Consider the following 17,942-nt stretch of genomic DNA (forward strand, 5'->3'; position numbering starts at 1 on the left):
GTCAAGTTAACCGAAAAGATACAGTCCAAGTCTGTAGAACCAGCATGTGCAGAGTTTCCTTCTAACGTAAGTGAGAAATTCTGCGAAAGTGAAATACAAATATAAAATGATCTTTATAAGTTACACAAAACATATCAAAATTTGTGGAAATAGGTTTTATGAATTTTGATTACATTATCAATATTACACTCAGAGTGCAAAGTAGTTGTGTGCTTCACTTGATGTGAGAAACACCATGTTATTTCAAACAACAAAAATGTGCAAACATGCTAATATATTATTGAGAAAACTATTTTTCAAACTGCATTTTCTTCAGTTTTAGAATCAACTTACAAGTCTATTGCTATTAGGTAGTCTAAACAAATTTTATCACAAACAAAAATTATTTTAAAATTTGATTTACTTGACAGCATATTAAAAAATTTGTCTTATCAGGAAATATTCATTACATGATACTGCTATGCAATACTATATTTCTACACAGTCCTTCTTTTCTTTTGGCATGCCAATAAAGTATCTACAACCTCCACCCATGCTCGTTTCTTGTCCTTTCTACCCCTTGTGTTGCCACTCTGGCAAGAAACTGACCTCTGGATTCTGATTGTGTTGTTGTTGTACCCAAACATGCGGATGTCTGGGTTATCATTGCGTCGGCCAATTTTGCGTTGCTTGCCAAAGTATTCCTCAACAGGGGTCTTGGCAAAAACGCTCCGTAAGAACAAACTGCATCCCCTCTTGTCTCCAGCACATACACTGCTTCCCAGAACATTCCTCTGATGAAGAAAGCTAGAGCATGTAGCAATCATGTTGGGTTTCTTTAGTGTGGCATAGTTCAGTTCAGGATCTCCAAGGTCTACAAACCCAATGAGTTCTCCTGTGATCTTCTAAAAAGCAAGGTTTACCATCACCTTCATTTCGTAAAAGAGGAGAACTATGTATCGTCGAAAATCAATGTAACTATTTGTTTCCTCCTTCAGTTCCTCGATCACCGCCTTCTGGATGCCTCTTTTTGGCTTTATGGCATTGCGATAGCCCCTTTAGCGTCTTTGGCTTGGAAGAACCAATACTCCACTGTTTCTCAATTCTTCGTAGCAAGAAGGGGACTTGGCTGCTAATGAAAGGCAAAATCCTATCATCATCGTGTGATATCGTACCCCTGTAGGTGTCTTAGGGCCTGATTACATGAGCCGGGCTGATTTCTTTTGTTTTGGTGTTCGCCAAAGCGTGAAAACAAAAGAAATCAGCCCGGCTAACCGGGCCAACGCGGCTCATGTAATCAGGCCCTTAGAAAACAATTTCTGCTGTTGTTGCCAAAATAAGTTCATAAAAGAAATAAAAGTTTTTTTGAATCGTTTTCGGGATTTTCCGAGGTTAAAATATCTTTAAAACCGACGTTTCGACCAGTTTTACTGGTCTTCCTCGGGTTGTTTAAATGTTGTCAATATGGCGGTTTGTTTAGCCTTTTAGCTTGGTGACCGCACATGATGTTTCGGAATAATTATACGACTTTTAAACGATGTCAAATTGCGCGGGAAATGTAATCTGAGGTCTATCAAGTACTTCTACTTTTGCGATAATTCACTACCTATTACAGTGTTTTTTCATGATCAAAGAATGAATTTAGGACTGGTTTCCATGCTTCAACGCGGTCAAAATTGTTATAAGGACTCTCATTCCGCGATGTTTTTGTCGCATGTAGTGACTCAATTCCTTCTAGAACTTTTCTTTGCTTTAATCCTCTCTTTCTGGGCGATTGGACCTTTTCTTCACATTTATGTTTGTGTGAGTCTTCTTGTTATAGACAGAGTACATTATCTTCTTGATCACTCAGAAAGTATGAAAAGAGCCATTATAAAAGGTTTTTCAGACAGAGCGAGGGCTTTACCTCATATCACAGTGTGATGAGGAACACCAAGAAGACGAACTACACAACATCGAAGACGTGTTTGTAGCCAGCGGACACCCCAGAGAAACAGTGAGAAGATTTATGGAACAAAAACTTCAACAGGTAGACAAAAGAGAAAAGGAAGAACAAGAAAATCGTGGAGTCGTGACCATACCATATTTAAAAGGGTTATCTGAGCAGTTCAGAAGAACTGCTTACTGACACTCTTTTCGAGTTGCTTTCAAGCCTGGAAGAAAAGTAAAAGAGTTTAAATGCACATGTCGAGAGCCGCTTGGTGAAAAGCAGAAATGTTTTGTATATAGGATCCCTTGCTGTAACCTTGAGAGGTTACCCTTGTGGAAAGCTCGACTGGTGTAACGTAAATAGAGTCGGAGCTGAATTCGAACGCACGTATAATGCCAAAGTCCAAGTTTAATCCAGCAGACGTAAATACAATCAACGTATGACTACTATGCCGATAGCTTGAAATTATGATGGTAAAGCTTTGTGACTGCGTGATTTGAACTGTAAACGAAATAGGACAACTACCGAAGTCTAATGAGCTACAAAAACGTAACGCTAGGAACAAAGAAACGACTATGTAGAAAACTAAAAGCCCAAAATAAAATGGACTCTGTGACGAAACTAAGATAAAACAAACCCAAAATAAATGTGCAGGAACTTACTTTGGTCTAGCTCCTAGAGGAGACAACAGCGTGCACGATAGCAAGAAAACCTTTGGTAGATAGCCGTTAAGCTCGTAGCCGATCGCAAGAAAATCACTGAATACACTCGCGAATGAAAACCTCAAACCTCAAACCTAACACGTGTCGGAAAACGGAAAGAGTCCCTACGTAGCGAGCTAAATTACGTAATGTATTGACCAGCGAACGAAACGTCCTATAAAACTTTTAGCAGGTACTATTAACACTAACGTAAACGAAATATACAAAAACCCGTTTGAACCTAACACTTGCAACTGCCAGAATACTGTGTATGTAGAAAAAACATGGCGCCGTTTCCAAACAAGAAAGAAAGAACACATGGACAAAGTGAGACTAACAAATGAGGACCTTCATAAAGGAAACACTTCTATCGGCCGAAAAATGGATGGGCAAAGAAGATGGAGGCCTAGCACGACACACCGTGGAGTGCCATAGTGCGTGGTGTTGACTGGGGAAACGCAGAGATCGTAGCAACAGAGAGAGGATTACGGCAAAGAAAAGTTCTTGAAGGAATGGAGTCACTACAACAAAAAAATCGCGGAATGAGAGTCTTTAACAATTTTGACCCCGTTGTTTCGACGAGAGGAAATTGTGTTTTGAACGAAAAAAAGCGAGTCCACAACGACAGAAAAACTCATAAGTCCGACATCTGCGAGCGCTTAACAAAAAAATAAAAATGACCCTATTTCTATCACGACCTATCTGAATATATTAGTAAAATCAGAAAATAAAAGCGTGCGGCATTGTTCGGCCTTCCCAACGGGCAGCGCCACGCCAATCAACAGGCGTTCTTCGGAACACCCGTTGAAGCATGGAAACCAGTCCTAAACTCATTCCTTGATCATGAGAAAAGACTGTAATAGGCAGTGAATTATCGAAAAAGTAGAAATACTTGAGAGACCTCAGACTACATTTCCCGCGCGATTTGACATCGTTTAAACGTCGTTTAATGATCAAGAAACATCATGTGCGGTCACCAAGCTAAAAGACTAAACAATCCGCTATAATGACAACCTTAGAAAGAACCTGAAGAAGACCTTTAAAACTGGTCGAAACGTCGGCTTTAAAGATATTTTAACCTCGGAAAATCCCGAAAACGATTCAAAACAAATTTTAGTTTTTACAAAGATGAGAGGTGAAAGTTTCAGGAATACGATAAGTTCATAAAAGGTGTAATTTTGGCTCTTGAAGAATCCATGATTTTAATGAAGTCATCATTTAATTTGTCGTCCACCTCAATGTTTGATTTCAGTAGTTCTGCCCTCATTTCTTTAAGCTCATTTTCCAGCTGTGCACATTTTAATCTCTGGTTTTGCAATGTCAATTTTACTCTTTCAGGGTCTGTTTTGGATACAGGTGCTTTGACATGCGCAGGTGTCTATTCTGTTTGGCCTTCATGGAATTATTTGCTGAAGTGTGGTATTTAGAGCAAGCAGTACAAACAGAGTCATCTATGTCGCACATTAAAAACGAACATCTTTGGGATCTCCAACTTCCCTTCTGCGCAAACTGCTGTCCTCCCTCATCTTCCTTTGTAGAATCTATAGGAATAACATGGTGGTACAGTTTGATCGTAATTTCAGAAGCATGAACACCTTTACAGAAAGTGCAGTCGTTTAATTCTTTGACCAGGACTGACAAAGTTACGTTTCGTAAGGTGCGACGAAATCTGCGGTACAGTGGATGGTCTTCAACCAGGTAACATCCCAACACTTTCACGGTGAAAACAAGGCTATCGTCCACAATGACTTCGAGCTCAGGCGGAAGATAGGGCTCAATTTTCTTCTTGAATACCGCTTTATCGGGAAACATCTTAGAGGTCCACTCATTTAAGGATTTCAGACACGTAGCCCGCTTACAAAATTCGGAAAATGTTTCATAGCAACTTGTGTTGATGTGTGCATCGAGATCTTTCATGATCGTTCTTGCTGGTCGCGCTGTCGGTGTCAACAATTCGTGACTTCTTTGAGGCATATTAAGAACAGGCAATGCACCAGATCTAGGCTTCTTTCTTGTCACTTTCGCCGATTGAACGATAAAAGAAGCAAAGATTATTATCAAAGACTCGAACATAAACGAATAAGACGCAGGACGCACGCGATCGAGCTGAACTTTTGGAATGTAGACAAACATTACTTAATTCAGCTGTTACTAAGGTAGATAACGCTTATACTCAGAGATTTGCACATCCTCGGGTTTGAAATGCTTCTCGCATGTATAAATCCTGTCGTACTTTGATTGTGCTCTGAAGCTCTGATCCATCTCTCTCGCTTTGGTTATTTCGTGAAGCCAGGCTTCCCGCCATTTTCAGGACTCTTCGTCCTTTGCTGTAGGCAACTTCCATATGCTGATTCCTCTCGATCGTCTGGATAAACCGCATCCAAACACCGCACAGTTATACCCTGGCATCACATGAAGTAAGCTGTCCTCAAAAATGACTTTTACGCCTTAAAAACTATAGAAACTTGGAAAGTATTCTGCAATGCTTCGAATTTTTCAGTGAACGCTCTGTAGATGTTTCAGTTCAGTGCACGTTCATCAGAGCGCGCGAGTCGAATAAACTTTAACAAAGACATGCCCCTTTGAAGTTCGCTGGGTCTCCTAACAAGTCCCCTTTACTAACTATGAGCCTCTTGAATAGTCACTTCAGATTCATCCATAGCCCTGGGGTCACTTGGAAAGTTTATGGTTTTGTAAGTGACAACAGTTTGTCTGGTTTCTTTTAATTTCGCATCGAGGTCATGTGAACTTAATTAATTATCGATTTTTGGGCGATGGTTTGTTTTCATACTGGTAAGGCTATTATATTTATTTAACTTGCCTTTTTTGTTTTGTTTTGTTTGTTTTGTTTGTTTATTTGTTGGTTTTTTTTTTGTCAAAAAAGCGCTCTTGTTATTGCTTTTTCTCCAAAAAGGCGCTCGTGTTCTTTTTTCAAGTTATTGCTCGTGTTCGTTGACAAGAAATTATGGAACATGACTTTAAAGGCGAACCGCCACTTTGCAAATCATAGTACACTCGCTACTCGCGAGTGAAAATTATTCGCGGCAAGCTAGTGTAATGCAGTGCTACAATTATTTACGATAACCTGATTACGTAGTTTATTTCATTTGAAACCGAAAACACTGTATCTTACAGTGTATCTTTCTTATCCCCTACATTTGGACTCAATGCTCGTAGAATGGATGCAAGCTGTTGTGGATACCTTAAAAACAGCTGAGTCGGCTCGTGTGAGGGTAACATGCCTCTATATGTCCATTGAAGGGAGAATTGTCTGTAAAACTGATTCAAACCAAGTTCCTAAACGGTCCAGATCTTTGCTTCTTGCAGAAGACACAGTTGGTAGTTACTGACGTAAGAGTTTCACTTGCTCATTGATTTATGAAGAATAAATTCCTCTCATATTACAGGTGCACTAGAAAAGTACAGGGAAAATTTCTCTTTTTATGAAGAGTTTACATTATCGTTTACGTACACGATGACAAAGGCTTGAAAACGAGAAAGACAGTTATCAGTTAATTTAATGTACAAAGTGTGATCACTTTTACTCAATGAAACTATGTTCTTTTAAATAGTTGCAATAATCACGGAGGTTTGCACCAGGCAAGATACGATTCGAGACTTTGATAGAACTCAGCTCCTTCAAGGAGAGTACGGACAATATGTGAAAATAGGAATTAGCATCTATAAGTCCTTTTTTTCGCCTGGAGCACCTTGTGCTGATGAGGAGTATCTTGAGATCCGTGATGGTTATAATCAGTCTGCCAATCTACTGGGTGTATTTTGTGGAAGGAACACTCCTTATTTTACTCGGTGATCCAGTGGACATAACATGTGGTTAAGATTTTCACCTCAGTATAGATACTGGTTTAAATGGGACTTAAGATATGAGGGAAAAGTAAGGAATGAAACAGGTAAGAACTTTCAAGTTTAAATTTATTCGTTTTCTTATTTGTATAATTAATTACAGGAAGAGTAGTTTATAATTTGTATATTTGTTGATACATATCCTGTATAAATGTTGTTGTTATTATATATAAATCACTTTTTTCTGTGTTTTAGATTTTCTATGCGGTAATAAATTTCGCGCGATTAAATTCTGCGAGGATTTTTTATGCGCAGGTCTTTAACTCCGCAGATTTGAAAACTTTAATCCAGCTTCTGGATAAAAAATGATGTTTGGGTGCTTATTCTCCTTCGTACAGAATAAGATATGTTATCCTAGTAACGATTTTGCGTAGATGTACTTAACTTTAGACACCGAGTCTTTTACTCGATTTTCGGTGTAGGAAGATGAAGATAGATAATTTTCGGCGTACAGATTTCGATGTCTCATTAGTTTTGTGTTTGTGCTTAGTTCCTACAAGCCTAAAAGAAGTCGCAAAGACTCAGTTTGTCCTGCTCAACCATTGTTCATCTTTATGGTGGCCAGCGGAAGGTGGACCGGCTCCTCGTATTGTCTGGAGAATGAATGGTACTGTTGTACAAAACAGCACTAGTGTGAGACTCCGAATCAAAGTTACTGAACAAAAATGAATACAAACTACAGTTGTGAGGTGAACGAACATGGTCAGTTGAAGAGGATTAACATCAGTCATGTTGTCGAGAGTAAGTTTCAAGTTAGATATTTACTTTAAGGGGAGCTCAGCTGTTGTTTATGCTTATGGCAACCTTACGATTTGTCTTGCGACTATTTTGGGTCTAATTTTGTTTTTGAGTGAAATTGTCTATGATTCCATGTAAGGGTAATCTCATAAATGATATTCATGATGAAGTCAATTTTAATTGCAGCAAAGTTTCATATCTCGAAAAAAAGGAGTAACTTGCTACAATATTTTTGATGATTTTGCGTTTAATTACTGCCCAGTTTACAGGTTGCAGGTTGCTCAGAGCGTCGTTTATTCGTATCATTAACGAAAGAGAAGTAAATGTAAAATAAAACCATGTCCATAACAGGCTTAGTGTGAAAAATGTGAAAAATTGTATTCCCTGTCGGGGCCCCAAAAGCGCTACTTTGTACTTCCGGCGGATGTTTTTCGTTTATTTTATGTGTTCTTCCGTTTCCGGGGCTCAAGCGCTAGAAAAACGTGTCTGCAGTTTGCCACATTCAATTTCAGTGAAAAGTTACAGAAAATTTTTGAAATAGGATTTAAAAAATGTGGAGTGATCGTACAAAAATCGCTCTTGAAGAAAAAAGTATTTAGAAATAAAATATTCAGAGACACGTTTTGTTGTTTATATGTAAAACTAGCTACTGTCAAAATTTGAGAGCAATGAAACAAATTCCTTTTGACTTGTAGCTCTTAAAAAGTGATTCGGGCGCTCGCATTTAGAAGTCGTGAAAAATTCGAAAATTCATTTTTTTTCAAAATTTTTGGTATAGTCTGATGGCCAGTCCTATAAGCTTTAATTTAATGTAGGGGTTTAGATATCTGCAGTTTAAACCGGACGCGCTACACGCATCGCTTGCACGCGAGACACCCCTGAAGGTGCAGGGTAACCTTAAGTGAAAAAATTCATAGTCGAGGGAGATGGAACATAGACTTTTTCTGTTAACTTTTCCAGAACATTCTGAAACTTGGAACTATTTCATTTCAGGGTGTTCCATCGTGTGCCGTATTTTTCAGTTCATCAGGAGTAAACTTCACTTAAGATAATCTTTCTGGCATTAAAGGAGGGGATACAGTGAAAGTAAATAATTATTTTTTCATTTATAGCTATTCACATTCTCCCCTGCCCCCCAGTAACCAAATGGTGTCAACAAGGAAGTTTCAACTATTAACCTTGTAATGATTTTATTTTACAGCTCATTTCTATTGATAAAACGACAGCAGATGCAATGAAGAATAAAAGTTGGAAAGTGTACGCAGTTTTTGAAGAACCCAATGTTCAATGTCAGGCAAAATGTGTGGCGCAAAGCATTGATGAAGATCAATAACCGTGAGCTGCTTAAATTACTTCAAGATATCTGAAGTTTTCCCAAAGGTCTTCCTTTTAATAACAACACAATGAAAGTGTGTTCCTTGGATTTTATTAAGCAATTTTTCAATTGTTTCAGCTAACAAGGAGTGAGAAAAGTTCCGTTCAAGATCCCTGACCTGCAAATCAAGCCTGTAGAAGCAAATCAAGTTTGTAGAACTGAGATGCATGCTGATTACTTCACCCATGAATGGCAAGAGGTAATGAACATGCAACTTCTTCTTGCCACATTATCTCCACTACTATCAGAAAACAGGTAAAAGGAATAACTTAACTAATGAGTGAAATCATTTTGCTGATTTACCGGAATATTTAAAGCAGCTGAAGGGGAGAAGTTAAATCAATCTCTGGAGTTTCAAAGTTAACAGTACAAATACATTGAAAGCGATTGAAAGCTATCTACAGCAACAAGTTACAAATCAGCAACTAAAGGATTTAGGGAGCAGGTTTTATTTGGAGCTGCAAACTGTTTAACATGCTTGGATGGCCTGAGTCTTTGCCTGAATGTTGCTGTTTCTATGTCGTTAGCTGAAAAAACTACTGAGGAAAGATCTCAGGAAGAAAACAGAGGAAAAACAGAAGCATATCTAGTTTTACTTTCAAGTTAGACAGAACCAAATGCAGATGATGGCATGATTTTCTTAGCATTAAGGCTTTTTACAAGTTCTTTCTTTCACATGTTTTATTATTATTATTTTTTTAATGAGGTTGTCCACAGTTCATTTGAAGTTTTATCTGTTCTTCTGTAACCTCTCTACAATCCTTTCCATGACACGCTTGGCTTCACACACGGTCATAGTACTGGGGTGTAATCTTCACCAACCTATACAAAAATCAAGCAGGAAGCTTTCTTAAAATGTCTTACAATAGTCATTCAAGAGGTTCATAGGTTCTCCTGAGGTTTCCAAAAGGTCTCTTATGCATTCTAGGCTTAATTGATTCTATCCACTGTTCTAATGCACTCCTGTGTCAAGCCTACTGCAATAATGCTACATCTTGTTGTTCATGTAGTAAGCTGAACTATGATTGGTCTATTGGAGGGCAGACGCATTCACCACAGCATAATTGAAAGTTTTTTACTTCATTATTATACAAAACAGACAGAATTCATGTTGCAGTGTGACTTTTCAATCATAGATCACAGAAGATGTGAAATTGTGGTAAGAACATTCAGTTACACTCAGCAGTGCCAAGTGCTCCTCTCTTTGTTCATACCACTATGTTGACTTCATCTGTCACCTATAACAGAACAGATGCATGGCGACATGGAATCTAATTGTTAAACAGACTGACACCACAGCAGAAGGTCTTCTTCATGGTGCAATAAGTGAGCCACCATAAAAAAAAGCTTGATGCGTGATTAAGAAAGTCATCTTGCTTGATACTGTTGTAACAGGTCTTGTACCTTATACAAAAATGACAACTGACCTAAAAAATGAGCAAAAAAGAAACTAGATCCTCCTAGTAGGTCTTGATGAAAACAAAGATAACAACATCAATTGCCGGAGATCACAGTTGACCAAGATTCAGTTGAATTTGTTTTTGTTGCACTCGTGACAACATTTCACGGATCAGTCACAAAGGGTTATCGTGTGAACACCCCAAATCAATACACTCAAGAAACCCTTGAGTACCACTAACCTTACTGGTCAACCTTTCTGTCTGTACAGGTCCAAATGTAGCTCTTGGTGGTCAAAACAAACTCATTGTACTACACTCATTGTACTACACTACAGCTTGTGATCCAAACAAGTTGATAGATGCAGTTGTACAACCTAATGGTTGATAAAATAATAATTATAGTGAAGTAAATTTCAATTGACCTGCGGATAAAAATCAGGCAAGGCAATAATCCTTGCAGTTGTATTGGAGTTTTAAGAATTGCTGAAAAGAAGCCTGTAAAAACCTCAGACTGATGGGATTTAATCCCATGGCTCCCAGGTACTATTTGGCCCTACTGACAACTGAGCTATAAAGCCACACATTTGGTGGGTTCCTTCCCATGGAGTTATCTGCTCTCAGTATGATGCTTCGGTGATCCTACACAATGACAAGTTCTTTTTTTGCTGTCAGTGATGTCAGTAGTTTAGCTTGTTACCAGTCCTCTAGTTGCTTAGCTTCAGTACCCCATAATCACAAAGAAAAATGGTGTACCCAAGAATCTGGCAAAGACATCCGTCAATCTCCTAGTATGTTAGCAAAATCTGGGACAGTTGGGAAACAGTGAAATTGCTGATTGGCTTGGATTTTCCCAGCATAATTATGAAAACAGGGCTTAATCAACATTGTGCTATTACTATATAACCTATAGATACAGAAATTTTGTGCTGTAAGTAAAGGGAATAGGTAGGTAATGTCTCACCGGGTTGTCTTTGACAGTCAGGTAGTGTCCAGACCTCTCCAAATGAGCCACCTACTCATCAGAACAGTAAAGTGGGAGGGATGGGTGGGTGGGTAGGATTTACAGATTTAATGGTCAGTGTCTGAACTACTTCAAATTAGATCACTGCATTAGTTTGGGGAACAAATGCCATTTCCCACCACTCTTCATTTTGGTAGGACATTCTGTACTCAAAGTACTTGTACACGAGTTGGCAGCATCAAAAGAGAACCTGTTTGTGGCCAAAATAATTTTACACTGTCCAAATTGCTGATGTAATTTTCAAACACACATGAATCTGTTGAAGTCAGTGCTACGTCGTGCAAAGTTGAACCTGTCCATGATCCTGGTAAGTTGCTGTCTCACATTATCAGCCGATTTGAGAGAACGATGTTGGACAAAATTATCATAACACCACTGTGTATCTTCATGGTCTAAAAATAAGGATAAAAAAGTTTTGTTTGAAATAGCCTGGGACATCTTTGGGCTTTGACTGTGTCAAGCCAGCCTACATATAGCAAAGTACCCTTTCCAAGGCTGGCAAATCTCACAACCAAAAGTGAGTTCACTTTCTTGGTCCTTGTAAACCCTGATTAGATTAGCAGAAGGATAAGAAGACATTAATTTTTTGGCTAATCTTGTCTAAAACTACCACAAAATCCCTGGAGACTGCAGAAAGAAAACTGCTCCAACTTCTGCACTAGAACTCAAACAAAGAGTTACCGGTACATTATACTGGTAAATGCAATGTTACTCATGAACCTGAATTGTCAGATTATCTGCAAATAAGTTTAATCCTTTGACTCCCACAAGTGACCAAGACAGAATTTCTCGGCTTACAACTCCAATACAATAACAAGCAGACAAGTGATGAGAATAGAGAATCCAATAGTTGATCCAATACTAAATTCTCCAAACTAACAATACAAGAATTGTGTGGCAGAGAGTGAGAAGAATTATGAATGAGATCTTGGCAATGAAAGGTTTAAATTGAAATCTTCCCCAAGGAGAGAGAGAGAAAAAAAAAAACAAGGTTCCATAATGTACAGAAAGGACTAAAGGGACAAGATTAGTAGGTGTTTTTTTAGTTAAGAATGCACACACAATAACACCAGAAAGCTTGGCATACAATGTAAGTACGGGTTACAAGTCAAACTCACTTTGTTTGTATGCATGGTAAACATTCAGTAAGGTCAGGTGGTCTCCATCAATGTGAGCAAACTTCATGTTAGCTTCATCAGCTGCCTTCTTAGCTTCACTTGGTCTCATAAACACCTGAGGAACAAACAGACAGAGGCAGGATCATTAATGAATTATAATGATAACAATTTATCAAAAAGTATTTTTAAGTAAATCAACAGGTTGACTTGATATCTGTATACCTGATAACATGGCAGTAACGGAGAGAATTTCATTAGAACAGTTATGGTCACAACTGGCAATCACCATCTTGGCAAGTTGAGGGTCAAGTGGAAACTCTGCCATCATGGAGCCCAGTGATGTGAGGTCTCCATTGTCATCAAGGGCACCAAGATAGTTCAGCAGTTCAAGTGCTCTCATCAAAGTTTCTGGTGCTATCAAACTGACAAAAAAAGAATGAAATCTTAGCTTTCTTTGTTTGGTTCGTACGCAACCTTTTACTTGCAAGACTTTGAGCTATTCCTTAGAAAATGACACTTCTGGGAATCACCACAAATCAAGGGCTAATACACATGTACCAGCCTGCTCACAAGCACTGAACCTACCAGGAAGATCCATGAAGTCAAAATGCACCAAGTCGTCAATGCCCAACTTCTTCAGCTGTAGCACCACAGTACCAAGGTTGGACCTCAGGATTTCAGGGTAGGTATTGTCTTGCATTTCAGTTTGATAAGCTTTGTCTGTGTACAATCTGAAACAATTGCCAGGACATGTACGACCAGCACGGCCAGCTCTCTGCTGTGAACTGGCTTTTGATATAGCGGAAACTAACAGTGACTTTACACGGATACGGGGATTGTACACCTATTATAGACAAACCAAAGACAAAATGACTTTACACTCGGTCAACCTGTTAAGGAACAATGATAAGGAACAATAAAATATATATGCAGAATTAGAAAGATGTAGATTTTTGAGCTTTGTAAGAAAAAGCTATTGATATTTTTTTACCTTGTCACAAACATAGGACAGAGGAAAAGTTCTGAGACCTCACGAGGAATTGAACCTGCACACTGAGTCAAATGGTCTGGGGTTGGATTCCTTAGGGGAACTCAGAATGTTTTCTTTGTCCCATGCTTGTTAAGAGACAAGAAGAACAGTAAAATACTTTGTGAAAAGTAGACAGTAATCAAATACTGAAGTAAGACAGACCTTCTGCTTGGAAAATCCAGGATCTATAACAAACACCACACCATCAATGGTAAGAGATGTTTCAGCAGTGTTGGTGGACACCACACACTTGCGCCCAATGGCACCATTTGGGTGTTTTGCTGGAGGAGCGTCAAAGATGTACTGCTGCTGTTGTGGAGGAAGAGTTGAATACAGAGGGATGCAGCGGAACTCGCCCACTTTGGGTCCCAGGTTATCAATTTCCTTCTTCAGTCTCTTGCATGCTTCTTCAATTTCCTGACTGGGAAGAAAATAGTGAAATGTTGAAAGGCTACTTTCAACTTGGTTTAACTTTGTTTACAATATGTGCGAACTGTGAAAAATTTACACAATGCTCATGTTTGTTGCAAAATGTCATTCAGGAATGGATGGTCCTTTAAAACTAGGGTTAAATGGCACATAAATTTCTAGCTTAAAGAAGTGGCAACTAAAAGTCTTCTTAGTGTGAGATCGATCTTCACAGAAATGAACACTACTTAAGCAGTAGTGAAAATAAGGCCTGAATAAAATTCACTTCACAGGTTTATTATGAACCTTCACAATGACCAGCTCCTAGTTGGCTTGTTAGCTCAGTTGGTAGAGCATTGCACTGGTACTGTAGAGGTCATGGCTTTGAATTCTGTACAGGCCCAAATTTTTTTTCGGCCTAATTTTCACTACTGCTTAAGTAGTGTTCATTTCTGTCGAGATTGATCTCACACTAATTTCTTTAACCGCAGTTCGTATACATGACTTTCAAATGAATACATTCACCAGCATTAAAAAGTTTTAGGGGTTAATCCTTTCACTACCGAGATCTCATTAGTAACTCTCTCTACTGTCTCTCATACAATTCTCATGATGTTACTTGGGAGAATTTGGCATCTGATCAACTAATAATCCCCTGATTAATATTATTTTTTTCTTTATGCTCCTCACTTGTCTTCTTGATATTGTATTGGCATTGTAAGGAGAAATTCTGTCTTGGTCACTCACTGAATTTAAAGGTTTAAAGGATTACATGAAACATGCCGATCTAAACTCAAAAGGGGAATCAAGAACTTTGAACACACACCTCTTGCCCAGTAAGAAACAACAAAATGTCGCCCTCCACTTCGTCACACATGTGAATCTGTACCACTGTTCTAATGGCTGCCTCCAAGTAGTCTCGTTCAGGTTTAGGAGTGTAAAAGATCTCTACAGGATGTGTTCGTCCAGGGATTGTCATGAGTGGACATTCGTCAAAATATTCCTGGAATTTCCCGGCATCTAAGGTGGCACTCATGATTATAATCTTAAGGTCATGTCTCTGTCGTACCACCTGTGGAAAACAGACGCATTTTATACAACTTCTGTAAGTTACAGGTGTAACAGTGGACCAGTGCAGTGTCACCTGCACATGTACTATCAGCAGCATGATTAGTAAGTAAATTGGTCTGATTATTTAAACAAATTTTAGCTGTTGTCAAATGAAGCCGCATTCTAAATAATCTTCAATTTAGTCCAACCATTTATTTGAACATTTATTTTTGTGAACAGTGTCAAGAGGGTTGAAAGCTGGTAGTAGAAAGAACATTTATTTAACTAGACTGATCCATTCGAAGGGAAAACCTAAGGCCCACTGATTGAATAAAACCATGACTGTTTTCAGTTGGACCTCCTACAAATAACCAATCCTTTGTGATAGAACAGTTCTTTTCATGTGTAAAATGACACTACTGTTTGCACCGCTCTGCAAATCACTGAAACCAGCCTTTCCCTCACTCAATGTTGCCCATTTGCAGCAAAAAATTAAAATCACATAAGATCAAGGCTTGACCTTTTCAACTTACTGGCCAGGTGGTTAGTGACATCTTAGATATTACGACAATTTCAGTTTGTTTACTAGCAAACCTGGCAGGTGGAAATTAAAAACCACTGGCCAAAGCTGAATTTCTACCAGTCTGTAGCTAGTGGGCTACTGTTAATGTTGAGCCCTGATGATGAAAAATTATTTGGGGGGGGGGGGGGGGGGGAAGGGGAAGGAGGCTTCCTATACAATGGGTTATTAACCCTTTATCTGCCAAAATGTGATAAACATGTAACTTACTACAAGGACAAAAGAAATTAACAATGAAGTAACAAGGAGTTATATGGGTCAATGTGTCAACAGTTTTGTTGGCTATACTGTGGTACTTGTTAGAAGACTGTGAAATCTCCAGATGCATGCACACACTGTACCTCTTTCAGTAGACCCATGAAGATATCAGTCGCAAGAGTTCTCTCGTGAGCCTCATCAAGAAGAATGACTGCATAACGATCCAGTAGAGGATCAGTCATAGCCTCACGCAACAACATACCATCTGTCATGTACCTGGAAACAAATTCAAATGAGCTTTAAATGACAGTCAGGGATGATTACCTCATTTGTTCAGACATCTGGGATAGAGCTACCAGCCAAACTAATACCTTTGCATTTTCTCACACCCTCTTCCTTCCTGTTTTTTAACTCTCTTTCTCCCACTAGTGATTCTCATTTTGACCTAACACCAAATTCTCCTAAATACTTAATTAACAAGGAAATATTAAGCAGCTAGAGGTAAGAATTAACAATCAGATCTTGGGAGTTACAGAGTTAAGGATGAAATATACTTTGTCTTCCTTACTTCAATATAGTGCGAGGACTAGTGCAATCTTCAAATCGAATTGTGTACCCAACCTCCTGACCTATGGTGACATCCAATTTGTCAGCTACACACTGAGCAAGACTCATGGCAGCAACCCTCCTGGGCTACGTACAAGCCACACACTTGCGTTTGTCAATGCGAGTTTCAAGACACCACTGTAGGATCTACAAAAGTAAAAAAGTTTTTCAAAATTGTTTTCCTTTTTTCACTACAAACTGCACTTAATGCAAAACAATGCAACATACAAGACAATACAAAGACTAGGAATAATTGGTCTCGGGTGTATTATCTGCCCGTAATCGTGAGAAACAAGTTGATTCTAATGATTACCATTTCATAGTATTAAAATAAAGTGTCTGTTACACTGCCAAGGCAGGGCTGGACACTAATGGTAGCCCACTAGCCACAGACTAGTAGAAATTCAGTTTTGGGAGGTGGTTTTGGGTTTCCACCAGCCAGTTTGGCTAGTAAATGAACTGACATTGTCGTAACATCTAAGATGTCACCAGCCACTTGGCTAGTAAGTTAAAAAGTTAGTGTTGAGCCCTGCAAAGAGAGAGTGGAATTGTGTAGAATGAAAAAAAAAAAAAAAAAGAAAAAAATTTGCTTGAGAGGAAATGGTGATTGAGTGCTCTTCAATCCAAAAACCTGAACAGACTTACTTTGTTTGCATGCATGGTAAACATTTAGTTTACAACAAACAACAGTTGAGACCCTACTATATTTACAAGGAACAAGGAAAAAATATCTGTTAAAATGTACCTCACTTCCCTTAATTAGCTTCACACAGCAGCTCAGCTGGAATTTGTACCAACAGTAACTAGTATCTACATGTAGTGGGCATCCATTACGCCCAACTGAAGCCTGAATTCTTCCAAATATTTACAGTCTCTAATTCCTCAAATTTCCCCAACCACAGCTCATCTGATAAAGAGTACAATTTAACCCAACTTCTACTAAACTACTAAGATAATTTAGTGTTATTACATTGGTTTATAATGCAAAATGCTCACCGTAAAGGGTTTCAAGTGTTTGCCCTTTGTCAAAGCAAATAAATACTACATGTAACTATTACCTGGGTTGTTTTACCAGATCCAGTCTCGCCAACAAGAAAAAAAGCTTGTTTTTCCTTCATGGTTTCCATGAATTTTTCTCTGTACTCCCATACTGGTAGCTCGATTCTCTTCTTGAGAATGTCAAAATATTTGTCTGAGAATAGCTTCCCATTGAAAGGATTGATCTTTCCACGAAGATTGCTTGGATTACTACCAACAGAAGGGAGACCAAAATGCATCAGGAGGTATAGTGTACATAAATTATACTTCTGACAATAGGTCAGAGAGAATTTTCTTTTGAATCATTCTAGATTTAAGGGGTGGGAAGGTTTATGGTATCCAACCATTTCTCACTGGCAGGGCTTGCATTTTTGACACTAACTTTTCAACTTACTAGCCAAGTGACTAGTGACATCTTAGATGTTTTGATAATTTCAGTTTGTTTACTGCCAAACTGGCTTGTGGAAATCAAAAACCACTTTTCAAAACTGAATTTCTACAGTAGTCTGTGGCTAGTGGGCTACCATTAGTATCAAACCCTGTCCTGGTACCAACTCGCCTGCACCAACCTTTGCACTTATAAATTCACTTCAATAAGCTCATTTTTAAGTTTAGGTTTGATGTTTTATGGAATGACAATGACATTATTAAAGATTCTACAATTTTTTGTTAGCCATACACCATTGCAGTACAATAACAAAATCACTAAGATGCTATGGACAGTTTACAACACCTTTTTGACACTTACATACACATATTATGAGTCAGCAATGTGGATTTCTTTAGTAAGAAACTTTTATTTTGTTTATATAATTTATTATAGTTTCTTGTGTATTTTATATATTAAGCCAGAGAATCAAAGCAATTGTTCAGGGATTTGGATCTCAGCGTCTAAGTGTTCCTATG

At 38.5% G+C, this 17,942-nt stretch overlaps 2 protein-coding genes across 2 annotated transcripts; both read right to left on the bottom strand.

Annotated features, from left to right (window-relative positions):
* Window positions 1-8,385: 8,385 nt before the first annotated feature.
* LOC148742919 (ATP-dependent RNA helicase DHX15-like) lies at window positions 8,386-16,105 on the bottom strand. The gene is made up of 9 exons (XM_088760904.1): window positions 15,961-16,105; window positions 15,536-15,668; window positions 14,391-14,636; window positions 13,319-13,573; window positions 12,712-12,970; window positions 12,349-12,548; window positions 12,127-12,241; window positions 10,228-11,400; window positions 8,386-9,409 (listed from the first exon to the last, which is right to left on the bottom strand). Exons 1-6 carry the CDS (start codon window positions 16,065-16,067, stop codon window positions 12,544-12,546), a joined length of 1,005 nt encoding a protein of 334 aa, XP_088617030.1. The 5' UTR covers window positions 16,068-16,105; the 3' UTR covers window positions 8,386-9,409; window positions 10,228-11,400; window positions 12,127-12,241; window positions 12,349-12,543.
* Window positions 11,249-12,526, bottom strand: LOC148742920 (putative pre-mRNA-splicing factor ATP-dependent RNA helicase PRP1). The gene is made up of 3 exons (XM_088749119.1): window positions 12,413-12,526; window positions 12,127-12,241; window positions 11,249-11,400 (listed from the first exon to the last, which is right to left on the bottom strand). The coding sequence occupies exons 1-3, from the start codon at window positions 12,524-12,526 to the stop codon at window positions 11,249-11,251; spliced, it is 381 nt and encodes a 126-aa protein (XP_088605245.1).
* Window positions 16,106-17,942: the final 1,837 nt, after the last annotated feature.

Source organism: Stylophora pistillata, chromosome 1 (assembly GCF_964205215.1).
Source record: "Stylophora pistillata chromosome 1, jaStyPist1.2, whole genome shotgun sequence".
Classification (NCBI taxonomy): domain Eukaryota; kingdom Metazoa; phylum Cnidaria; class Anthozoa; order Scleractinia; family Pocilloporidae; genus Stylophora; species Stylophora pistillata.